Source organism: Coturnix japonica, chromosome 3 (assembly GCF_001577835.2).
Source record: "Coturnix japonica isolate 7356 chromosome 3, Coturnix japonica 2.1, whole genome shotgun sequence".
Taxonomy (NCBI): domain Eukaryota; kingdom Metazoa; phylum Chordata; class Aves; order Galliformes; family Phasianidae; genus Coturnix; species Coturnix japonica.
The window spans coordinates 13,992,726-14,018,799 of record NC_029518.1 but is presented as its reverse complement, the minus strand read 5'-3'; the positions used below and the strand labels follow the sequence as shown (position 1 = coordinate 14,018,799).

General features: G+C 45.4%; 3 protein-coding genes across 4 annotated transcripts in view; 1 reads left to right on the top strand and 2 right to left on the bottom strand.

The window, feature by feature from the left end:
* The window catches only part of MRPS5 (mitochondrial ribosomal protein S5), a 31,534-nt gene extending 29,808 nt beyond the window's left edge, over positions 1 to 1,726 (top strand). For both annotated transcript variants that reach the window (XM_015857111.2, XM_015857112.1), the window contains exons 10-11: positions 495 to 631; positions 1,130 to 1,726. In XM_015857111.2, the coding sequence (XP_015712597.1) occupies positions 495 to 631; positions 1,130 to 1,354 (362 nt within the window). In that variant the 3' untranslated portion in view covers positions 1,355 to 1,726. The remainder of the gene's footprint in view (positions 1 to 494; positions 632 to 1,129) is intronic.
* Positions 1,727 to 4,581: 2,855 nt separating this feature from the next.
* Positions 4,582 to 8,508, bottom strand: MAL (mal, T cell differentiation protein). The gene is made up of 4 exons (XM_015857113.2): positions 8,201 to 8,508; positions 5,978 to 6,145; positions 5,675 to 5,794; positions 4,582 to 5,463 (listed from the first exon to the last, which is right to left on the bottom strand). Exons 1-4 carry the CDS (start codon positions 8,303 to 8,305, stop codon positions 5,389 to 5,391), a joined length of 468 nt encoding a protein of 155 aa, XP_015712599.1. The 5' UTR covers positions 8,306 to 8,508; the 3' UTR covers positions 4,582 to 5,388.
* A 2,864-nt stretch (positions 8,509 to 11,372) lies between these two features.
* Positions 11,373 to 22,006, bottom strand: ENTPD6 (ectonucleoside triphosphate diphosphohydrolase 6). The gene is made up of 14 exons (XM_015857109.2): positions 21,873 to 22,006; positions 20,739 to 21,085; positions 19,891 to 19,967; positions 19,029 to 19,172; positions 18,228 to 18,303; positions 17,262 to 17,297; positions 16,345 to 16,433; positions 15,881 to 15,960; positions 15,182 to 15,246; positions 14,729 to 14,830; positions 14,122 to 14,262; positions 13,511 to 13,567; positions 12,353 to 12,465; positions 11,373 to 12,117 (listed from the first exon to the last, which is right to left on the bottom strand). The coding sequence occupies exons 2-14, from the start codon at positions 20,995 to 20,997 to the stop codon at positions 12,028 to 12,030; spliced, it is 1,329 nt and encodes a 442-aa protein (XP_015712595.1). The 5' UTR covers positions 20,998 to 21,085; positions 21,873 to 22,006; the 3' UTR covers positions 11,373 to 12,027.
* Between the last annotated feature and the right edge of the window lie 4,068 nt (positions 22,007 to 26,074).

The window sequence follows — 26,074 nt, the reverse complement described above, 5'->3', positions numbered from 1 at the left end:
TTTCATTTGGGGAAGTATTGTCATTATACTGTCATTTAATTCCTGAGTGGGAGAAAAGGATTAGCTTTAGTTTGCTGAACGTTTTTGGGAGTGGTGAGGAAGTTGTCTGTAGAAGACTTCCTAATATGTTAAGGGCACTTCTAGGAAAGCAGAATGCTCCTTAAACCTGTGCTGTTAAAAACAGTTCTTGAGACTGCTTTTTTTTTATCATGGGTTGAGTTTATGGGTGGTGATGTTTTCATTCAGCTTTGCATACTGGTAGGTGGTGCATATTTACTACAAAAAGAATGTGATCTTTGTTAATGTGCCTGCAAAAACTGGGAAGGATGGTCTTCTCAGAATGGTTTTACCATTTTTAAGATACTGGTGTGTTGTGACATGAAGTAACAGACACAACTGAGAGGAGATCTTGGTTCTTTTTTTCCTTAGCTAAGTTATATATTTACAAGTAGTCTCATAATGCTAATTTATCCTTTCTTTTTTTTTCCTTACAGGGTATGGTCTTCGTTGCCACCGTGCTATTATAACCATCTGCAAACTAATTGGCATTAAAGACATGTATGCCAAGGTTACTGGATCCAAAAACTTGATTAATATTACCAGAGCTCTCTTTAAAGGATTGACACAACAGGTAGGTTACATTCCTGATGGTTCTATTAAGTCAAAGGATGAGATGGGATTTATATTATAGTAGATATATTCTGCATTAATGCATGTTACTAAGATGTCATTGTGCATCCTTAGTAGCAAGATGCACTTTTTCTGGCCAGATCCTTTCCAGAATCAATTTCCTCCAGGATAACGTGGTAATGTTAATTACCTGAATCCCTGCTGCTTATTATTAGCTCATTTGAAATCCACAAGGATGCACCTGATAAGTCTTTCAGCTTATGCAGTGTTGAAAATGTTTGTTGTTAAACATTTTTCCTACCCCATATACCGTGTATATATTTGACCTCAGGTAAACCAACATCATGCATCACTGCTCCTGAAGTTAATGTTTTCTTAGGGATGATTTAAACTGGGATCAGCCAGAAGCAGGAAACGAAACAGCCTTGCTTGTAATATTAATTAGCCTGAAACTTTTTAAAATGTTTTTGTCTTTTTCCTGCTCCCTCTCTGCCCCCAGGAGACTCACCAGCAATTAGCAAACCAGAAAAACCTCTACGTGGTGGAGTTCCGGGAGGAGCAAGGCCCACTGCCCATCGTTGTGGCACTGCCAGAGGGGCCTGTCCGTGAGGATCCTGAGCCTGAGGATGAGGTTCCAGACACTAAACTGGAGTGGTGTGAGGTGAAAGAAGCTCAGGGAATGAAGAAATCACCCTGGGCAAATGTTAGACGGACAGTATGGTAAAAAAAAACACAATATATATGTATATGTATTCAGTACCTATGTCTCTTCTGCTCAGAGATGCATCTGCGAAAGCCCAGCCCAAATGGGCAGACTTACATTTCAGAAGATGGCTACAGCAGATTTCATACTGTTCGTGTTGCTGCTCCCATTACTACCATTCGGTAGCAGTTTGCTTTCACACAACTCTTCTGATCACAGTTCAGCTGGGAACATACAGAAGAAAGCAGCAATGGACATGACTTTGACCTCAAGCATGCATTTCATTGACTCCTGCAGATGTGTAATCAGCAGATCCTGTGTTTCTTTCACAAACTCTTGGGAAACTACTGAAAATACAAGATTGTGGAAGCAATAAAGAATCCTCAGAATGAATTTGCTGGAGGAGTTAGCGTCTCTTTTACAAAATGCTGATGTCTGGGAGACCTTGAAGAAAGCAGCAGTAGTGAGAGTCAGTGTGTCTGCTCTCCATTTCACTCTAGTGCAGTGGGGCAACTGAAATCAAGAAGGTAGAAGATCATAGAATCATAGAATGGCCTGGGTTGAAAAGGACCAGAATGATCATCTGGTTTCAACCCCCCTGCCATATACAGGGCTGTCAACGACCAGACCAGGTTGCCCCAACCCAAGTGCAGCACTCTGCATTTGGCCTTATTGAACTTCATTAGGTTAACACAGGCCCACTTCTCCAGCCTGTCCAGGTCCCTCTGGATGGCTTCCCTTCCTTCCAGTGTATTGACAGCACCATTCAGCTTGCTGTCATCTGCGTTTCCCTCTTTTTCCCTCAGTTTAAGCTGCAGGTCCTTGCACAGCCACAACGGTCGCCTGCCTCCCCTGCTGCCCTGCTCGACTTCTTTTGCTGGGGGATGGAGAGCCGTTGCGCTCTCAAAAGGGTGTCCTTAAAGAGCTGCCAGCTCTGTTCTGCACCCATGCCCTTAAGGACAGTTTCCCAGGGGATCCCACTCAGCAGCTCCTTGAGCAGCCAGAAGCACAGGGTCCAAGAAGATGTGTAGCTCAAAGGAGTTAGGCAAAGTGATGAAGGGCAACAGCTGAATCTGTGCGAGCACCAGTTGAGAAAGTGTGGGAGTTCCCCAATTGAAACAGAGCCCAAATATCTGAGGACAGTAATCTCGCAGTCTCCCATTTCAGCTGGTGTTGGAAGTGCAGTCCAAAACCTGCTATCACATCTTCCTTACAGAACATTCCTTTGCATATGTGCTGGGATAGGACTTGGCTATCTTTGCTGCCAATTTGGTACTGAGAACAGCAGTATCTCGGGCCCTGTCCAAGACTTAGGGAGCTGTTGAGATTGAAGGAAAAAGAGAATGTTTGTGATGTGCACCTTCTCAGAGAAGGAATAAAGCCCTTCATGCAGTGGATCTCCAACTGAAGCATGCAGAGGTAGGTGCTAGAAGCTACATGGGCTCAGTGGTTGGGAGATCCATCGCCCAAGACCTGGAGGAGGTTTAAGGCCCTTCTTGAGCCCGCAGGGTAGCCACTCATGGTTGAGCTCTGCCATGTGTCTGAAGCAGTGCCTTTCCATTGCTGCCCTCAGAGTCTATGGGGTTTTGATGCTTAATTAATTATGAGAGACAGAGCAGAGTGGGGCTCATGACATCCGTGCAATGATCAGAAGAGGGGAATGTGCTTCTAACTCAGTGCATCCCCGGAGGCAAAGTAGTTTAGGTACCTGTATGCAAATATTTGGGTAACGGCTAACATTACAGTTAAGGCATTCTTCAATTTAGCAAGAACAACCAAGATAATGATCTGGACATAGTTAATGAATGATGCACATCTGTAATCTTGTTTGCATCAGAAGACCCGAGGTTTTACATACCTTCAAGTGGCTGGTTTCTCTTTAACTACAGTATAGTCACCTGATCTCCAGAGTACATGCTTGCAGACCCCTGTTTTGCTGAGGAAACTGGATTTTAGGTGCTCCCCAAAAAGGCTGGTTTATGGCTCTTTAAATGGGCTCTTACTGGCCTACATCTTCGAGGGATTCTGCAGATGAGAGGATGCTAGAGATCAGGTGCTAGGGGTCCAGAAATACCTGACTTTTGCTTTTTAGGAGCTTATCTTTGTCTGTAGAGATGTCCAGATCCCAAATGGATGTGGCCCGAGCAGCCTGGTGAAGCTTTGGGTGAACTCTGAGCTGCTCAACTTAGAGCGCATGACATAAGGCAGCACATGGAGCTATGGTGTACGCTACACCTGGATGGGAAGATGACACAGGCACTGCGTCCCAGGTTGCAGAGTGTGACCCCAAATGTTTGCTTCTGTCAGTGCCCCCAGACAGAAAGATGTTCATGTGCTACATTCAAAGCAGTGCAAAGTGGGACGTCAGCACCCCCCCATGATGATGTGATATTGACACAAGTTACAGCAAGTGCCTTGAATTGAGCAGTGTCTTCATACATGGCTCCTGAATCACCTCCCTGCTCTGAAAAAGGATTTCTTTTTCCACCTCTGTTGCAATCAGCTCATTTTTGTTACTAATATGAAAAACAAAACAGGTCCGGCTGGTTTTCAGCAAGGACAAAAAAATGAATCCAATGTTTTCTCCGTGCTGGGGTTAAAAAGTTTCAACACTCAGAAGTCCCCTCAGGACATGAAACACAGGTGTTTCTATGTCCAATTCCACTTCCCTTCTGTTCTGTAGTCCTTGGTATTATTCATGAGTTTCAGAGTGAAGGCAGCCCCACAAGCCTGGAGGACTAATTTGCTACCACTGTATTTAGGTATCTCTGTAACATCTGAAAACACACTTTTGTGGGCCTAACTCCCCCATTTAGAATAACTCCCCCATTTAGAATAACTCACTTTTGACATAATACTCTGGAGTAAATTCATCACTGACACTGGCTTGTGCTTATAGCGATAGAACAAGAGGTAACGGTTAAACCAAAGTAGGGGAGATTTGTTGGGTATGAGGAATAAACCGTTCACTGACAGGGCAGTGAGGCACTGGGGCTGCTGCCCATAGAGGCTGTGGGTGCCCCATCCCTGGGTGTGCTCAAGGCCAGGTTGGATGGGGACCTGGGCAGCCTGAGCTGGGAGCTGGGCAGCCCTGCCTGCAATGGAGGAGTGGAACCAGGTGGTCTTCGAGGTCCAACCCATAATATTCTAGGATTCTCATTCATGCCTGGATTTGTGCCTTGTGCTTGGGCACTGTCCTGCTACTGTATGCATCAGCTGTAAGGGGAAGTTAGTGACAATAGCCTTTGTCTGGTTGCAAAATCATAGGAAATCCATCTTTATTAGTGACACAGTGGCAGTGTATGTGAGAACAGTCTCATGCTGAAGACAAGAGCTGACTGCTTCTGCTTATCTGAGACGTGATTCTAATTCTCCATATAATTCTGCTGTAGTATCTGTGGTACGTTTTCTTTGTTGTGTTTCATGGGGGAATTCATGGCAGCAGTAATTCCTGGGGTTACAGTTGTGCCTCTAATTCAGCCGTACCTTTCAGGTGTTGCAATGAATGAATGTTGTTCATTGCCCCCGAGGCAAATGAAATATTGCCTTCACTCCTTCTCACAAGTGGCGTTTTCAGAAATGGCATGGAAAATTCCTTTGGCGCAGCAAATGAGGGGGGCAAAGAAGCTCACACAGGTGCATGTCAACCAAAATGACCAGGTTTCATTCTCATGCTCCTTAGTGCCACTTGCTCAGGCTTCCTCTGACAGCAGTTAAGACTGTGGAGACACAGGGGTGCATAAGGGTTCAGGGTGATTTTGATGTTTTAAATCCAACTGTATGGTTCTAATTTAAGCTGGGTTTTCTGCTGAGGCCCCAGATACCAGCATCAAGCTGTGTCCAACCAGGAGACTGAAGAAAAATAGATTGTGTCAGCAGACAGGTTTCTCTGACAGGCTCTTGGCCTTCATTGCCATGGTTCTGCATAAAAAGCTTCTTGTTTATAGTATATACATTGAAAACCAAACCCCTAATCCCAGCCTGGAGATTGCGGTCGATGGATAACTTCTGTGTTTGTAGGGTTACCACAAGGCACAACATGCAGTGACAGACCATTAGGATGATTTCCATCGGCGGAGAGAGTATATAATATGGATCACGTACAACAGAGTAGCTACGAATGCAAATACCTACAATGGAAAAAAACAGCAGCCAGTTAGTTTTTATTATAGGGCACAAGTTCCTGATCTGTGCAAACACATCGTAATGCTTTATATTTCCGTTGACTTTTTGCACATTTCAAGACGTTTGTGCGTAGTAGGACTGGTCTGATTTCCTCCTCCCTCCTCCAAAGGTTTGTGTGAGTCAAGATTTGCCCTTGGGGCCACACTTGGCACTCACCGAGGCAGAAATATTCTCCCGATACCAGAGCAGACTTAAAGGTGTGATAGAGGTAGCGATGGCTTCCAACACAGAAGCACTGAAGTAGAGCAGAGCCGCTGTCTGCTGGCAGATGACATCCTAAGAAAACAAAGATTACAGGCAGTCATTCCCAAGGAGGGAGTACACTGCAGAGGAGCAAGCAAAAGGAACCCACACGAGCAAACCCCAGGCTGTGGTTCAGAGTACGGTAGGAAAAAAAGAAGGAACAATTCTCAACAATGATAAAAGGAACAGGTCCTGAGCTTTGCTACATCCACTTACCAAGGTGACCCAGGAGCTGCTGTCCCCATGCGCCCCACATATGTAGAGGAACAGGAGTAAAGCAGTCAAGACAAAGCAGAACACGGAGACAAACATCACCCAGCCCTGCAGTTCAGCATATGGGACCCTCGAGGAAGCAATGAGGATCCAGACAAGGCCCCCAAAGATCTGCAAACAAAAGTGAGAGAAAGCGTGAGTGTGGGATGCCTTGCCTTCACTAGAGCCAAGCAAAAACCATACATGCTTCTGGCACTAGCACTGTATGTGGCAATAGCCTGGCAAGGCCTTTGAGTTCTTCCCAGCATCTACTTGAACATGGGTACATAGTTGGGAACGTCTGCCTCTGATCTGGGCCTCAAAAAGCCTCATTGCACCATCACCTCTGGGGTTCACTGTTCATTGTCCTTCTCCCCACATCGGTGTTCTGATCTCTGTCATACCCTCCTCAAGCCTTTGCTAGCCTCCAAGCATCAACCCATCCCAGTCATGGCATTTCCATTTCCTTGGGGGTACTTCTGCGTGTCGAAAAGAAGTTTGTGATTTATGGTGCTCAGAAAGCACTGCATCAATCACGTCATCCCAACTTTATAGAGGAAAATTCACCGGTGACTTCTCATTTCTCGTGGTTTCCCATCCCTCCTTTCTCTGCCATGTGATTACTCACTCAGGTAAATGTTTGACAGGATTTGATTGCTGACTTTTTGCTTTTATGGTGCTGCTGTTCAGTTGACTCATAAAAATCAGGGATGGATCGAGGGGCTTTCAGCAGAAGTTCACAGCACTTTGCTGACTGCGGTCTGAGAAAAATTTGACTTTAAATAGCCCTTTAAAATACAAGCAAATCTGTTTTCAATTGGCTTCAGCTCCTCCACGTAGACCCAACTGCATGGTATTGTCCAGATATGCAGAAAACCCTTCAAATAAAATAGATGCTAAGAATTAAACCCAACCTTACGGGATACCAGTGAGAGTTCAACACCCAGATGTGGTCATCATCTGAGCTGTGGGCAGGACCTTCTGCTGCAGCTTCCCCCCCATACCCTGTAGTTGCACTGTAGGCAACCTTGGATTCCAGGGTTGAGAGCTCTTCATCGTTCTCCTGAATTCTATGCATTAAGGAGCCGCCTCCTTTGTACACAGTGAACAAATACACCTGCACAGCCCAGAGCCCTCCGCCCCACTGATGGAGGACCCAGTTCTGCTGCATTCCTCTTTCCCTGGGTGGTGCCAGGCCTTTAGGACGCACATTTCTAGACCTTCCCCAAGCCATGGGATGGGATATTTCCTTATGGCTCATTAAACAACTTGCTGTGCCAAATCCCCTGCAGTAAGGAATTACAAGCAAACAGCTTAAGGTACAGCCAGTGCCATAAGCATGCCTGGGTGGGCATCAAGCTCAGCACCAGAACAGCCTCCCCACTGTCAGCCCAGCCAGAACCTCCACAGGACTTTTTGTCCTCCATGCAGCTGCAGGAAACCCAGACCTTGTTCTCAGAGCCTGGGAGAGGGACCAACTCTTCAGAGCACATCTAGGCGGGCTGAGGGAAAGCCTTTCTCTGCACGGTAATGCCTGCTTTAACCCAATTCCTTTTTGCTTGCCTGCTATCCCTAGGAGAAAATCAGTGCTCTAAATCCCAGGGATGTGAACTGGGTTAGGCTTTGGTCCCAAGTGGCAAAGTTGAACTTTGGGCATGAAATCGTGTGAGCTCTGTCCTATAGTATGCAGCCATACCACTCAGTGGTGGATGGAGGTGTTCAGGCAGAGGAGAAAACCTCATGAACTGATGTGAGAAGAGCAAATTTCATCAGCAGAGGACACAGGAAAAGGTTTCTTCTTGAAACTTTCAGTCAGTGCTCGCAGCAACAGCATTTAATTACCTGTGCCAAAATCGTTAATATTCTGATCTTCCACTCAGTGAGGAGCAAGGTGCCCACTCACCCTTCGCTCAGCTTCGTTTCACCACCAGCCCAGGAAAACTGTAGCTTCAGCAGCTGAAGCTTTTTGCTGATGCAGTTACCTCCCTGCTTTAAGAAAGCATTTTATCCTTTGCATGCATCTGTTGCTAAAAGTCACGTACCAATTGGCTCAGTTTGACTATCTGCCTTAAAACCATCAGCAACCCCTGCACATCTGTTAAGCAACAAATTACAGAAGGTTTTAAGAGGTGCCACAACCCCCCCATGAGCAGCATCTACCTCCCCCAGGGAAAAGCTGGCACTCACCATTTCAGGGATGAAGAGAACATCTGGAAAAGTAGTGAAGACGGCCAGGCCGCTGGGTAAAGAGGCTCTGGAAGTTGCTGAGGACATTGTGAAGCTCCCCCGCATTGACGGTTGTCCTCTCTGGAGGCAGGTGCCAAATACAGTCTCCTTCCCTCCCTCTCTCTCTTCCTCCTTCCCTCCCCTCCTTCCTGCTCTTCCCTCCCTCCTTCTCACTGGCAGGCAAGGACAGCTTTGAAAGCCACAGATGTGGTCAGAGCCTGTGCCCGGGTATAGCTCTGTGACCGCTGGCGGCCCACAGGAGGTTTTCAAGAGCTGTGGGCAGCCCTGGGGCGTTTCAGTCACAGGCAGGGACACACCATGCAGGGCATGTCCTTGGGCGGTGGTGGGTGGCACTGGTTTACATCCAAGGCCAACAGGGATGATCTGTGCCCATAGTGCTGGCAGCATCTCTCATCCCCTCTTGTTTGCAAAGCACTTCAGCTTGTCCCCCACCCACATGAGCTGGCCACAGGAAGCACAATGGCAGGTGGCAGAGCAAGACAAGGAGTACCAGCCACCAGCTCAGGGCTCAGAGATGTCCCATGGAGGGGCCATGCATCCTGGAATGGTCAAGGGCAGTAGTAAGGCCACCATCTTTGTCATCCTGGGAGATTGGATGGGCCAATGTAGTGAAAATGGACTAAAATAATGAGATTTACCAAACCATTTGGCTTCCTCTGGTCTACTTTTTTAGCCTGGAGTTCACGGGAGTGAGTCATTCCCTCTTCCCTTTATATGGAGCATTTACTTCTTATTATTGCACTCAGCCCGTGCCCAGCGAAATCACAGCATTGGAGACATAAAACATCAGTAAATGGAAAAGAACAATATGACCATTGTGGCCATTTGCTGCCATAAACCAGCAACCCATAGAAGGAATGCACATTCTGAATCACATTCAGCTCGTGAATGGTACTCAGACTGTGGCAGCTGCTCCCAACCACAGGGCTTTGGTGTGGGGGTCTAGAGCAGGAGGTAGGACTGGTTGCTCTGAGGACATGCTGGATCTGGATCTGGCCTAAGGAACCCCAAACCAGCCTCCTTGCAGTGGCAGTGGAGGACATATTCAGTTGTCCATGCTTTGTTCCTTGTAACAGCACAGCAGCAGCTGCTGGGGCAGGTATCCTGAGCAGCCCTCAGCAGGCTGCTGGAGGTGTAATTGTGGTCTTTGGGTTGGTTGCAGATCTTTTGAATCACAGAATGACGTAGGATGAAAGAGCCTTCACGATCATCAAGTGCAATTGTCACCTTGACCTACTGGGAATGGTGAGAGCTCAGCATGGATGACATAAATGCATGCCCTGAACTACATGACACAGATTTGGGGGAATGAGTACAATAAATGCTGCCTGATGGCCAGGGGTCAACTCTGTGTTCTGGTTTGTGCCCATAGATTCTTGTCCTTGCGCTGGGCACCACTGAAAAGAGCCCGGCTCTGCCTGCATCCTCCCTTCAGGTATTTATAGGCATAAATATATATGAATGTGCAATGCTGGCCCCAACACACGCCCAGGGGTGAGACTGGGGCACTGCCCTCACAACACAACCTGAACACAGGGCTGCTTATTGGGAAGAGATGGTCCAGTCCAACCACCTGCCAAGCAGGAGCCTTGAGGAACTGAAATGAGCTGCGTTCCCCTGGGGATTCTTGAAGGACCAGGAAGAAGCTGACATGACAGCAGCAAAAAATCTTGTATTTCAACCAGCAGGGCCTTGGCAGGGAGGGGTGCAGGGCTTGGCACAGGGGAGGTGGCCAGGCTGAGAGCTAGTGGCGATGGGTGGCAGCTGCTCCTTCAACCCGAGGCTTCCATGGCTGGGGGAAAAGCCCAGGGACTATGTGTGGGGATGCTGTTTCTGGTGGGAACTGCTGCCCTGGGCACACATGGAGCTATTCTTGAATGTGAGCTCTGATTCAGGAGGGTCAGACAACTGATGCTCCACCTTAGTGTACCCAAAGGGAGGACTGGAGGTGCTGGAACACAGTTTTCTTATCACACACCGGTGTCCCCAGGAAATCTCTCTTTTACTGTGTTTTCAAACTGAGAAGATCTAAAGCTGAATGGCTGAAAGGAGATTTTCCATGTTGTAGAACTAATGACACAGAATCTGCAGAGGATCCCAAGTGAAGCAGTCTGAAGGAAATGAACTTTTACACTGCCCTCAGATGACTACCTCAAAAGACCCAAAAGATCCCACCAAAAAACAACAAGGCTGATGGTATGCATGGGTGTGAAAATAATTATGTCTTCTTGAAGGTATTGCTGCCACTCACTCAGGGATGACATCAAGTCAGGCTGACTTTCCAGTCTCCCACTGCTTTGTCGTGCTTTAACTATTGCACAACCTGCCGGCTCTGTGGGGCTGTGCAGTTAATGTTCCAGCAGTTGCTTTTGCTTTATTTACACAGAGCAAATCCGTGTAGAGTTTGGCATTTTAAGAAAGGGTAGATATGTGATAATCACTCAGAAATTACCAACTTCTTTCTCTGTCAACAGAGCCTTGGCTGAGGCCACCCACACAGCCATAGGTGGTGTTAGATGGGGTTAAATGGGGTTAGCTGGGGTTGCACGCTGAGTCCTTGGCTTCCAACCTCATGTTCCCTTACTTGACCTCCGGTAAATCTACTGAATGTGGAGGCAGTGCTGCTGCAAGCCTCTCCTTAGCTGGGCATCCCATAGCATGATGAAAAGCAGAAGAAACCTCAGTATATTTTGATACCTTCCTCCAATAATGACTAGATTAATTTGAACTGGGCATACAAGAAGAGGTTTAGAGCTGTCCCATTAAGGTTTACACATTTCCCTCAGCCTTCCTGAAGAAGAGGCTGCTAGGCTTAGTGTTTCATTTGATCACTAGGCAGCGAGTCCACAAGCAAAACTTTTATGTCACAAATAGCAGAGTGAAAGTTCTTGTAAACCCACAAGATGGCAGGAGATACTCAGAAATGTCCCATCTGTTGGAAGGGCTTGCAGGCTCTTGTAGTTCTCCTTTGATGTGCCATTGATTTGGGAGAAGTTGACTGAAGAAGTGTTAGTGGCACAAAAACAAGGTCAAACATCCCACTGTTCTATGGTTTATTAACCTTTTTCAGTGTTCTAATTAAAAAACAAACAAGCAAAAAACCAACCAAACCTTTACATATATTAAGTATATCATTTATTTTTCATGTGGCTCAAGACAATTCATCTTCATTCAGTGTGGTCCACACAAGCCAAAATGTTGGACACCCATACTTTAATCCTATAGCAGATATAGGCTCTGATTCATGCCTGTCCGTATCCTGCTTCACTGCACTGTCTTCACATGCACACTTACTTAAGTTCTTTTTCAAACATCCAAGTAGCAAAATAAAAATTGTCACTGGAAACTGCTGACAAACCAGAAAAAAACACCTTGAAATCAGGAGAGCATGAAGAGTTCCCTCTGTGTTGACCATTTACTACACTGATTTCAGCACAGTACAAGTGAGTAGTACAGGCACGTTTCCAAAAGGTGTGTTTCTCTCATAGAGATCACAGAAGTCCTGCAGAGTGCTGCTTCTCCTTCAGTGATGATCAAGTTTTACAGGAAGTTGACAGGAGATGCTGTACAATCAAGGCTTATTCCTTAGAAACTGCACTATGTGCTGTAAAAAAAGAGCTCGTGATGGATGGGACTTGGCAGGGAAGGGGCTGAGCTTCTGACAACCTCCCAAGGGACTCAGGAAGCCAAATGCAGACCCCTTCAACAGGTTCTTCTGTGTTGGGCTTCCAAAGCCTGACATCTCCAAAAGTCGCCTTCAAGGAGCTTTAGTACTGCAGTCTATTGAGTGAGTCAATGTAATGAAAGGTGGCTCCCAATGCCCAGCTCGTCTCAACGTTGTTGATTTTACGGGCAAGCTGGGGGAAAAGAAAAACATAAGTTTAAATACAATTTTCTGTGAGAAGAAAAATGCAAGGTGAATACAGTGCTGAAGGTTATCACAACTGGTTATCACCATCATAGTGATAGTTACTCCACCCTAATCATAACGTGTGTGCTGTATCAAGAAGGATGGGCACTGAACTGCTGGCATGATGACTAATGCCTTGGCAATCTTCTGCCCACTCTCCGCCATCTGTTTTTGTGCACTACCTTAAAGACTTGGGTCTTTGGGAAGCCCAGTTCTTGCAGGAGGAAGGTGATGTATGTGAGGTCCATGCAGAGAAAAGGGCTGCTTCCAGGGCTGATTTCCATGGTCTTGCATACTAAATAAAAAGAAAGAGGTGTCAGAATGTTCATGGTGAGCTCAGGCCTAGCATCAGCCCAGCTGAAAAACCTCACACAAATCCTTAGACCACTTCTTGTAACTTGTGTTCCACACCTATGGAACCTGTTAAAACAGCATTCAAGTGATACGCTTGTGTTAGCAGATGCTCAGGAGCTTCATCACACAAGAAGGAAGAGTAACGCATTGCCTCTCTTGTCCAAAGATGGCTGAGTTTCCCGTATTTCCCAGGGCAAGCAGAAAAACAGGCCTCCAACTGTTCTCATATTTACTGTAAAACTTGAAAACATCAACAGTTTCAAGTGTGCCTCCATCTGCTTTATGCTGAAAAGAAGTTGTCAGCAGCTTGGAAAAACAAGGATTGTGAAAACTCTCCACCCTATCCCAATAAAGCCTGAATGCTGAGCAGTTTGTTTTCTTCCCATTAGGAGGTTCCTCAAGCGTGTGCATTCAACAGCTGATGAAAAAGCAAATAACAAAGAAAAGAAAAAGCAGTTCCTTTCTCAGGATGGATCACACAAAAAGTAGTTCAGAAGTCAGAACTGCAACAATTGCTCAGTCACTCACAAAGTTTACCAAGAAGTCCCAACCCAGTTTGATCAAAGCGTGTGTCTGTAGCATTAAAAAAGGAATGATTACGTTCGTAAATCTGAGGAGGCAGTTCTCTTACAGCCAGTGAAGCAAAAGAGGCTGTGAATCAGCTTCCCCTTGTGTCCAACTAGCAATCAAACACACGAATGAATCATGAGACAAAAGGGAAAATACACAAGATTCGGTTATTTGCATGAGCTCTTAACTGGCAGGTTTACTAGGAATTCTCAAGAGAGCTTTTAAATGTGTTACAAGAAAACTAAACCTCAACAAGAAAAAGGTGAGACTTTCAGAAACAAGCAGAAATAAGCACAGATGCTCCAAAGAGAGGTGCTCAGTATTAACTTGAAAAGATAAAAACAGGCTTCTTAGCATTTCACACAGTTGCCATGTAGGTATGAATTTGCTTAGTACTGTTTGTGTCTTTTACTTACCGTACTTAGCTGCAACCTCAAAATCGTTGACAGTTAAGCTCCCTCCTTTTTCCTTATCTAAAAGAAAAAAGTCATTGTATGGTTTGTGTGCTTTGTGTAAAGGCAGTAGTAGGTTCAAGTTGTAAGAGAAGGTCATAAACATTTGGAAGTAAGCCTGAAATCGATGACAAAACTCACAGTTGCTTTAAAGGTACAAGAACCTTTATTAAGGATTTCTAGATTGAAAACCTTGTGTTAGGAAGAATTTAGTTTCCTAAAACTCATTTCCTATAGAAACGTCATTTAAAGACTTACTCACATTTCCCCATGTCTTTTCTGCCCTATCCTGTGATACTTGAACACCATTAACACCTTTGGCCAGATCTAACATATTAAATCTGAAATTATTAATGGAACAAAGTGTCTGAGGAGGGGGTAAGCTTGTCCATACAGTCAGAGGTCCTATGTCACATCCCCAATCCCTTCTATAAAGAAATGTAATAGCATTCAATATCCACCTGAGACCTATGTACTGCAGTACCCATGACAGCTCAGGATAGCACTGTGATGTGTATCATTGCTGCCATTTGTTCCAGAACCTGTCATCTGAAATGAAATGAAAACAGACATACCTATGAGACCAACCTCTGCTGCACAGTCATAGTAGTAGGAGAAAGCATAAAAATCCAAGTCCTTCACTTCCTCAGCTTTATGCACTTTCTTGTAAAGCATCTTTGCCACTTTGTTAGAACAAGACTCATACAGAGGCTCACCTAAAAGAATGCAGAGACACACGGGGTATTATAGGTAGGTTAAACAAACACAATTGCTGTAGGAACTACAAGGAGACAGGCTCCATTTTGCACAACAGCACTTCTTGAATTCTTACAGGTTCGACAGAGAACTGAAACAACACTCCTGCATCTTCCTCCAGTATTAACTCTGACCATTCTCAGGCTGGGACCATATATGCGACACATCAGGGATGAACAACACAATTTGAGGCAGATGGATATTAAAGGGGAGTGCTCAACTCCAAATGGATTACTACTAACAGCTTTACTGGCTGGACAGACACACCACAGCATGAGAGGCAACAGCTGTAGAATCTCTAACAGCAGATCAAGAAAGTTGGACAGAAGAGTACACAGACAGATCATTTCCAAGAAGCTGAAGGTATATAGTTTACTTTGCTACTAGCTGGCCTAGACAGGAAGAGAGAGTTATAAAGCCTTATACCTGCCTTCTGTCCTTTGATTTTGTACACTATCTCAGCATGTTGCCACTCAGATTTGAAGCCAGGTGGTAAACAAGGGCTGATCAATTCCTCACCTTCTCCTACTGCAGAAGCAAATAAAGGCACGTTAAAGCAAAACACAAGGAGTTAATTTGAGCACCCTCATCCCCAGCCCTCCTCCTTTCTGTACCACATGTTCTGTAACGCATCCCTAAGCACCAGTCATGGCTTGAGGGCCCCACAACCCCTAAGGTTGGCAAGAATCCATGTCTTCCGGGATCTATAAGTGTCACCTTCAGCATTTGTTTCAAATACAGTCAGCCATTGGTGACAGGAATTTACATACCACTCAGGCAACTTCAACTCAGTGGGAAGGGGACAGATGACCTCTTTCCCTACAACACAGCAGTGCACTCTCTCTGCCCAGAGCCAAGACTTGAGTGCCCATAACTTACAGGGTTTTCCTTCAACTCCTCCTAAAATGGCGAGCCTTGCTGACATCAGCCCAAGTCCCAGGTAACTGCAAAGGGAAGAAAAGCCTCTGTGAACATCAAACATGCTTCCTCTGATAGTCTGCTGACAGCTTGGCTGGGACATGCCTATTTCCTCTTTGCAGTCCCAGCAAAACAGCTCAAGTCAGCAGCTAATGTCCATAAGGGGAATGGTGTGGCAGCCCACTGTCATACTATCCTTACCCAGAGGATAATCTGTCCTTGTAAAAGCACAGTGAAGAGCTGTCAACTATAATCTGCCTCTTTAAAGACTGGGAGTGCAGCAGGCACTCCTCCAACCTTTCTCCTACCCTCCTCAAAGTCAGCGCAACCTCCAGCACGTAGCACTGACTTTTTCCAAGCCCCAACACATCCCTCAGCAAACACAGGAGGGAAGGAGCTGCTTCCCTCTGCCCAAAACGACAGGCACACAGGCAGTTTCAAAGTAAGGGGCAGAGCTAGAGCCCCTCACTTTCTCAGCCATCAGACTGCCTGCCGGTTGATCTGCACAACTCCCTCCATACCCCAAGAGCTTGAGTGGATGGTGACTCAACTCAGGTTTCTCCACTTCTCAGGACTCATCTGAACTTCAGCAAAATCCTGAGTCTCGCCGGCGTCACAGAAAGTAACCTATTACAGTATGGTTTCTTTACCACAACTGACCTGTAGGAATACAGCTTGTACGTGCTGTTAAACATCTGAAATGAAGTTGTATGGCCAGCTGGTGATGTCTGAAGAGTTGCCTGAGGGAGAATAAGATGTCATGGCAAGGTTACTGTTTGTAGTGGCAAACATCAGCAACACAATCTTCCAAACCTTTCAACCTTCCAAACGTAGAACAATCCTACCATGGTTCAGAGACAAAGAATGACAATTCAGGACACTGCACTGTCCTTGACACAAAGAAGCCCTGGCAGATTCACCGCATGCACCAACCCATGGAGCTGAAGCAAGACAACCAACAGAGTTGTGAATGCCTCCATTAGTGACTGTAACAAGGTGCATGTCACCAACTGACAAGAGTTCTTCTGTCAGAAACAAGGCTTCATGTCTCACCCCTGGCCTGTTTCTAAACCTGAGTGGTTAATGATTTCTGCACCAATATTGTGGTACAGTGTTCACATTACCTCACTGCGTGGGAGGAAGGTGATCTGCGTTGATCCTCCACCCAAATCCAGCATTCCTACACTTCTCTTCTGGGGATCATCTAAGCTACCTAAAACATGTGACAGAGCAGAGAAAGCCACAGTGAACGTAGTGAGAATGAGGCAAGGAATAAAATCAGAAGTAGAGCTGTAAAGCAAAATCATTCATCAGCACTAGGTTGTAACACTGACTGCTGTGCTTTATGAAGGTGACATGAAGATCTTCCAAGTGGCAGAGTTTGTGTTATTTCTCTGATGGCTGTACAAGCACTAATTACAGCAGCTTTGGTTATTGGAATCCTAAACATTTTCTAGTGGATGCAAGGACACTCTTGCAAACTTTACTGTCATAACCACTTTGAAACGCAAAAGAATGTGGTTTTCCTGGCCATGCCTCCCTGGTCTCACAGCAATATTTTGTAGCTTCAAAAGGCCAAGGGGATGACAGAATGAAGAGCTGGCCTGACAGACTGGGCTCCCTTGGAATTCTTCTTGCTGTTAGCCCACACTTCTCATTTAAATCCAGCTCTTCTCAGATTGATCCTTCAAACACACCTTCCTGACAACCTCAGATTGTGCCAAGTACTGGAGTATACATCATGAGAGATAATGTTTGAAGATCATTAACCTTTCTGATACTTCCTGTGAGCAAAAAAGCTTTATAGCACTTGTCGTAAGTCTCTGCTTACTGTGCTGAGCAGAGTGCTTGGAAGGCAAGGAAAAGGGTTTAAATTCCTCAGTCCTAATAACTTCAGTGGTTCAGGCCAAAAATGACTGATGACTTAATGACCCTTCTTTCTCTCATGCCAATGGATGAACAAATACTATACAGGGGCAGAAGACAGTATACATTTCACAGCATCAGGCTTATTTTCATAGACATGCTCATGTAAACATACCTGTTAAAAAGTTTATCGTGATCCAGGCTGAAATACCTAACAAGGAAGAGATTCAGAAGATTCATTGTTGGATCACATAACTTCATTTTATCCAACGACAGTAACAATTAAGATGAGCCATACAACAAGGTGTTTCTGCTTCAGTACCTTTTTAGCTGGAGGTATTTTAAAGTTTTCTCATATGCTTTCACTGCACCTTCTAAACAAAGCAATAGCAAACCACAGCTAGTCCTCTAAGCACAGAGACAGAAGAGACCACCAGTCACAAGCTCCTTTGTCCCTAATACAAAGTATCCAAACAATATCTAGCTGAGGAGCTAAGCAGGAAGGACCTCCAAGAGGAGCACACAGAATTGGCTCTGCTGAGCTGCCCGGACCCAGCTTCCACAACTGTCAATGTCTGTCAAAAGCCAAAATTAGATGCCTGGAGCAAACAGAATGACCTTTTATACTAGAGCTTATGTGATGCTAGGAGGAGAAGCCCTGTATAAGAAATGCCTAGAGAACCTGGTACCTCACTGGTCAAAAACTTCAGTGTGAAGTCCCAAAGGCTGTTACAGTGCCTTCAGTCCTTAGCTATGGAATAAGGAAATTACCTACACTCACACTGTTCATTTTATAGGAAAATACCCATTGGCAAGCTTTGGTTTGATGTGTGGCATTTCATTTTCCTTTTGAATGTTAAGAATTTTCACCTTTTCAGTGTTTTACTTTGTCCTGTTTTCCTCAAAGCACTCTTGAGAACCACAGTGTTTCTGTCTTTCTAACCTGCCTGGCACTCAGACCTTTGAAAACCAGGACAGAATTCAAGACTTCACCTTGGAAAACACAGCACAGAATCTTTGTCAGGCACGACCTGAGGCAGTATAAAAACTATCCAACCCGCTACTTACAGGTTCCTACTACACTCAGTGAGGTCCTGCCTCACTCAAGAACAGCAGAAAAGCTCCTCAGAATTAAACCTACCTTCATCAGTTCCATTCATTATCGACACACAGTTGTCCCTCACGAAGAAGGGGGAAGCCTGAAAAATCTCCTTCACCTGTAGTTCAAATAAAAGCTACACTCAGAGAAATCTTTTTCTTTCTATTTGAAAGGAAGGGTATTTATTTATTTAAACTCTGGTTTTACACAACCAAGCCTTTTCTTGGGCCAAATCCTTTAAGTTCAAGAGCTCAGTAAGCATCAGGCTGTGCTAAGCTATAGAAAGTCAGTGATTCACATGCAGTTTAGTGAAGAGACAGAACAGACAGGTGGGCGTTCAAGCATGAAGACAGCCCAGAAATACTGATGTGATATATATTTATATTTTAATACTTTAAAATATTAAATGTTTTGCACACCTGTAAATACAATTCACGTTATTTCTAATCAATATAGAGCAGAGGAACCTTGCAGCAGCAGGCTGGTAACAAATCAAACAGCACAGAGTTTATTCTGAGAACAGCAGGTTTCTGGTCAAAAGCACCAGCAAACCCATACACCAACAAGTCTCTGATGACTGTTAGAAGTATTGCATGACACTTGTTATGTTGCACGTCATTTCCAGGCTTATTTGGAGCTGTCATTATTCCTCTATGTCTGTACTCATACAATTACATAACATGAACACATCTGAGATCAAGTGACTGTGCGGCGCTTTCAGGGTAGAATGACAGGAGTGACTCGTGTACATAAGAAGGATAAAGGAGCATGTACTTTACACAGAAAGGAACAAGTTTTGTCATGGAATTTTTGGAAAGCAAACTGAAAGACAAGAAGCAGTACCTTATCCAGCAATCTCTGAGCCTTTTCTCCTGGCAGCAACCGCAGGCCAGCTGTAGCTTTCAGGACCAGAGGAGTAAACTTCCACAGTTCCATAGGAACTTCCTTCTTCGCCACTTCCAGGAGCTCACTTATTCCTTGTTCACTCTGTGAGTAGAGAGAGAACCCCCCCCAAAAAGCATCTTAGTTACTCTTAAGATTTGCCTTTCTTGGAAGGGCAAAAGGGTGATCAGAGGAATCTAAGTGTGGAACAGGGAGCAGTAAAGATCACAAGGAGCCAGAAGGCAGGGGATTAGTAGTGTAAGAACTGGGGTGTATAACTGGGTTTATCCAGGAGCAGATCAAAACCAAAAAGAATCACTCTCAAACAGTGCCAAGGCCAAACAGTACCAGAGGTTTGGCTACAGAAGATCTTAAAATTGATGTGATAAATCACTGGGAAAAAAAGCCCTCTGGAGCTAATAAAACACTATGAGCTGCATGCATGTCTGGCTCAGCAAGTCTCCACATCCCTGTGAGCCAGGTGAGGGAGGCAGTGACCTGATACTTGGCCTGTTGGGTGTTTTTGACTCTTCACCTGAGAATCCACTTCTGGTCCCTTTTGGAGATGGCTCAGCTCCAGTGCAACCTCACTCTTTTGTCATATTCTTATGCACACAGAAAATCTTAAGGCAGAGATAAGAAAAGCACCTGCTGTTCTTAACTGACATAAGCAAGCAGAACCAGATGTGTTTGGTTCCTTGATCCTCTGACCAATTTTCTGTGTAGTTTTGCATTATTTGGAGAATGATCTGAGACAGTTCAGCAGAGATGAACTGCAGGGCATATGAAGAACAGGAAGCTTTAGTAACAGAAATGAAAATACCTTTTCAACATCATCAGCGTACGCAGACAGACCTGGCTTCAGCGCTTTAAATGTCTCATGGGTTAACTTGGGAGTCTCTGTTCAAAAGCAGTATTCCAAAATAAATACTGGTACAAATCATTCTGGATACACAGAAAACCACTGTACAAATTGTATCATTAGGTACTAATAAGAGTCAACTGAAGCCCCTGACTAATGAACCAAAGCCACTAAAACCTGCTAAACACAGTCCCTGCTGTGGAATTAGCTCTCTACAAAAACATTTGTTAAAGCTGATTGTGCTGGTGGGCACCATGAGCGTATTTTTTTGCACATATCAGACACATCACTAGATCATAGAATCATATAATTGCTCAGGTTGGAGAAGACCTCAGAGATCATCAAGTCCAACCACACCTTAACCCCACTACCTTATAATAACCCTCTGCTAAATCATGTCCCCGAGCACCACAGCCAAATGGTTTTTAAGCACATTCAGGGATGGTATCTCAACCACCTCCCTGGGGAGTCTATAGGTACAAGTTCTCTTTAATCCCTCACCCCTGTTACATGCAGCCTTCCAAACTACTCAGGACAAGGGCCACATGTTTCAGCATGCTCTGCTCTGGCTAAATTTGACTCTAACAAAAGTCAGTGGAAGTTTTACCACCATTTTCAATGGCAGCAGAGCACCAGACCTAACCATTTTGGAAACCTGCAGGACAGACAATTACATGAATGTACAGGCAAGGCAGCGTGGGTCCCTCCTGGTGGCTCTAGAGAGCTGAAACACATTCATGCAAGTACCCCATAGAAAAGAACCATCAATAATCTGCACAACCATTTATGGAAGAATTTGTACACCGTACCTTTTGGCTGCTGAGTAAACTTAAAAATGTGGATGCGAGTTCCTGTGCTTCCCGCGTCAAACATGATCCCATAAAAGACCGAGAGATCTGCAGTCAGAGCCTGACGGTTCACTTTGTCTCCAGTGCTTTCAGCAATTCCTTCTGTTGCTCCCACAATAGGCTTGGAATCCAAGTGCCTTTTTATGTATGCAACATAAAATGCTATGCATGCCAAAATCCCAAACGCAAAGAACCGCTTTGATATCTTCATGGCTTCCATTTATCAGATGTTTTGTTTCCTTCCGTTACCGAATGCTTTATTTCCTCTGTTTCACACAGAATAGGCAGTTTCCCCATCACTCCTACATCTAACAGAACAGAAAGATGAGTTTTACTTTCTCAATCAGGAGAAAGTATTCTAAAAAGTAAGAGCTAAGTGCATGACCGTTATTTGATGAGAGACTTATGGGAGTAAACTTGACTTGAGCATTAGTTAAATACTTAACTATCAGTGGCGAGTATGTTCATAGCACCATAGAGTTGTTTGAGCTGGAAAGAACCCTCAAAAGCCACCTAGTCCAACCCCTCTGCAATGAACAGGGACACCTACAACTCCATCAGGTGCACAGAGCGTCATCAGGTGACTTTGAGTGTCACCAAGGATGGGGTTTCTACCACATCTGTGGGCAACCACTTATATCCTTCCTTCTTTTGATGGTGTAATGAAAAAGAGGAAGGAATCCAATCACTGAAGCTGACTTGAAGGAGGTTCTGACAGAGGCAGTCTGTTGATGATGGGCATACAGGGGATAATAGAGGGTGAGTGGGAGGAATGTAAAATTCAAGGTGATGATGGCATACTGTCAAAAATGGACAGGACAAAACGTTCTAGAAATGGAAGGAGGTGAAACTGAAGGCACAAACACAGCGGGCACAGCTCTGCCATGGAGGGTACCCGCAGCCCCCCGGCCAGGAGTGCTAATTATTGCACATAGCACAGCCTTCCCGGTCTGAGAAAGGCCTCGGCTACAGCTGCGGTGCTCGACGGCGTTGCCCCGCAGTTTCCCGGTGCGGCCTAGTAGGCCTCCGTGCGCCCGACCCGGCCCGGCCCGGCCCCGCCGCCCGCTCCCTCCCGGCCCCGCCGCCCACACTCACGCCGCCGCCGCCGGTTCCGCCATGGCGACACCGCTGGCACTGCGCAGGCCCGGCAGAAAACACGAGCAGCCCTCCGTGTTGTGAGCCGCTGCTTTGAGCTGTGCACGCTATTGAGCCATAGCTTGGAAAATGCTGCCTCAGCGTGGCCTTTTTGGTGCCCTACAAGATGAAGTTCTTGACAAATTTCTCGTGACCTACATAATTGACCCATATTATGAGTCTATTTGTGAAATAGGTTGCACTAATTAGAAACGTGAATGGGAATGGCTTAGTGGTTATTTATTTCTGCGGTGGTGTGTGCCTGTTGTCTGCAGTGATATTGTTTTTATTGCTCTTGTTAAATCTACATGCATGTCTGTATGCAAGACAGCGAGCATGAGGGAAGAGATGCAGCAAAATAACTCCTTGACTTGGAGATGGGAGAGTAGGAGCAAAACACGCTTTGCATTTCAGTCACACTATTTACACACACTTCTAGAGCCCAGGGCTGGCCAGCAGCCTCACAGCACCCTGCTCATCTCGGAATATTTGGTGAGGAATAAGATTATTCCAACTTGCACTCCTTCCCTGCTTTTAGTCTGGGAGGAACTGTTTGAAATCTGGGCTTAAGGTTGTAATTTAGCAAGCAGTAAGTAGTAACTTTGAGTTTAATGGCATTGCACCTGCTCGCGGCACGTATGAATTTAGCTTTGAATGTATTAGAACAATGTGGAAAGTCCATCTGATGGGCCTCTAGGGGCAGATTTGGATCACAGCTTTTAAGCAGATGTCTGCTACTACAAACCCTACCGGTTATATTAACAGTGCTGTCAGGCGGTTGCCACTGCCGTGTCCTCATTCATTCAGACAGGGTGCGCAGAGTGTAATCTAATTAAGGCAAATTCCCCAGATTTTTTTCATATCTCTTATCAGTGCATTTTCAACTTTGGATTCATTAGGAATGCATCCATCTGTGGGCTGTCACACAGCACTGTGCTGCATATCACTCCTTCTGTATGCTTATTTTGAGGGGAAATTGAACTGGATGGAGAGGAAGGATGAAAACAAATTGCTCCCATTTTGAACGGTTTGTGTTTTCAGGAATTGTTCCCTGTGTCTCATGTTAAGGATGGATTTAAAGGCAGATCATTGAAGATCTTTGAAAAGAGCCCAGTTCTATCTTCTTTACATTATGCAGCAATAAGATCTCTTTGCCTTTGCTTCTCCAGGTTGAACAAACAAGTACTGAATGCAGGGGTTGGATTACCACCTGATTCTGATGGCTCCCCTTTGACTAACACAGCCCAGGCAGCTGTGTGGGCCAGCAGTAGGTGCAGGAGCAGGGAAGGTGAAGGGGAAGACATGGAGCCATGTCCAGCAGACTTTCTTGCCCATTGGGACCTTCTTTGCAGCCCACCAGAGCTACTTGGAAGAGCAGCAAAATGCAGGGCTGTCCCAGAGACTGTAAAGCTTGCCTGGTCCAAAAAGCCAGAGGATTAGGTTGGTGAGGGTCTCTCAGCAAAGGTACCACTGCAGTCAGTGCAAGGGCCCTTCAGCTGTTGGAAGGACACAGCATCCCAGAGGGACAGAGGATGGATGGCAGGTTCACAATGCAAGGGAAAAACCGCACTGGGGTTGACCTGCCATCAGTCTGGCTGCTCATCTCCTCTAGAAAGCACTTCACCTCGATCTCATCCCAATGAATAGCAAGGGTTTGAATTTACCAAGTGAAGTGGCCGGCCCCTCCGGCCTGCTATTCATTACTCCAATTAACAGTCAGTTGCCTGAAAAATGGGCCAATCTGTTTCTTGGGGAGCCACATAGAAAAACCCACAAGGCAAGGCAATTAGCATACGTGCCAGCCCTCACCCTCCGGGGAATTTCATTTAGCTACTTGGTTGATCTAAGTACCAAAATATTGTTGGTTTGTTATGGAGCATATAATGTTTGTTAAATGACTGCGGTCCCCTGAGGCCCATATGCCGCCGATATTCTCTGCGTCCTCCCAAGCTGGGAGAGGCAATAAGGCAAAACTGTTGCATCGCACACATGGCCTCGCATTTTCCTGACAGGACACAGCAGCTGGACACGGGCAGAACAAACCTTCACCACCCGGGGTGGGCGGGATAGCTTCCCTATGAAATAGTTGCACACTTGAGCAAGCCCATTGTCTGCCCAAAAAGCATTTCAACCGCCTCTTGTCGGGCAGCCGCCGCGCACAGAAAGCACGCAGAGCCGGCGCTCGGACAACCTGTCTATGCCACATATTGTGCGGGGGCAATTAGTTTGCAAATTGCCCGTTTGCACGTCCGTGCATGAATCAGTAAGGTTGCTCCCACAGGGTTTGTTATTATCATCGTGATTAGTAAGCAAGGCCCATGAATAAATAAGGCAATTTGGCTGGATGCCTTTCTCCCCGCACACATACGGCGCTTGCCTCTTCCACAGCGAGGAAAGGGTGAGATCGTTGGGTGGAAAATGCAGCGCCCAGGGGCTCGTGCACCAGCTTTGAGATGTGACCCCACTCCTGCAGCTCAACTGCTTCTTCATTTGTGAAAAATCCCATGTTGAGATTTCAATGGCCAAAAAGTGCCTGTGCTACCAACTTCAGCCATTTGAGCGCAGGCAAAATATAGCTGGCTTGATTCAAGAATGTCAGGTGAATTTTGGCCTGAATTTGCTAAAGCCCTGTCATAGGATCTCTGAGGTTGGAAAAGTCCAACAAGATCATCATGTCCAACCACCAACCCATCCCATCATGCCCACTATGCATGTCCTCAGTGCCACAGCTCCACAGTTCTTGAACACCTCCAGGGACAGTGATTCCATCACCTCCCTGGGCAGCCCTCCCAACTTCCATCCTGAAGCTCCCCTGGCTCAAGCTGAGGTTATTCCTTCTCATTCTATCACTGTTAACCAAGAAAAGAGGCTGACCTCCACTTCAGCATAACCTCCTTTGCAGACAGAAGTAAAGCAGCCTGACTAGACCGCACCTCTGTCTTATTACTGTATTCAGCTCTCCAGTGCATAAAACCAACCTGCAGATCACTGCTACTGAATCAGCAGATGAAAAATATGGATGAAGTGTTACTCTGTCATACTTGGAGTTTTGGTCAGGTGTTTAATTTAGTCAATATGTGCTTAGTAATGGGTTTGGTTATGCATCTTTGAACCTAGCACATTTGTTCTCTGAACACCAGCACTCCCTCTGCCTCATATGTTTGTATCCTCATTTCTGATAATATTTTCTCTGGAGGATGAATTGTTTTACTGCACACCACATACACATGACACCGTGAGTCAACAACCGAGTTCATAGTTGGTACAGTTAAGAACAGCCTGTTATTTTGACTTTTGGTGATTTCTTCTCAACCTTGTCGTATATCATGCCATTATCACTCTTGGAAGTATTTCTGCAGGTGAAGTTGACACACAAAGTCAGAAATGACTTTCCTCTCACTCTAAATGTTTAAAGCTGACTCCAAGGCACAGGCAGAATTCTTGGGGTAGGCCAACGTTCTTTGGCCACAGCTGTGGTCCCGCTGCTTTGTGGAGCATGTAACTGCTGCAATTTATTAAAGACACGCAACCAAAATGGTAATCGGATAAAAAGATCATTTATTGTCAAACGATTATGGAGCTGCATTATGTGATTTCATATCTTTCCCTTCAAAATCTCTGCATTTCAAACCAGCTTGTGGTTTTACTCCATGCCATTAACACTTTGGTATTACACAGTATATTTCACATGGCAAATTCTGTGGGATATGGATTATGTTATCAGGAAATAAACACAAATTTCTCAAGTTGGCCGTGGCTTTGCTGGTGGTAATCAGGAAATTGTTTGTCCTTAAGCTACAACAGAGAATTGGATTCTTAAAAACCAAATAGGGAAAAAAAAAATGCTTTTAAGGTGATTTCTTTACAATAAAAACATGATAGTCTTAAAGCTCAGTGATAATCTTTGTGAGTCTGTTCCATGTGAACCCGGCGAGCGAGCGGGTTCCCAGCTGATGTAAGTCAGCGTAGTCCCATTAGCTGGCAAAGCTGGGTCAGCACACGGCAGCTGAGGATCCAGACCTTGTGGCTTGGAAGGAATCATCGTCTTGCTGTTTTAACCAGGGGAAAGTCTATAAAAGGATTTTGTGAGGGCAGATAATATTAGGGAAAAATAAGGTGGGCTGCAAACCAAAGAGGAAGGCTGTTTCAGTTGCCATTTACTG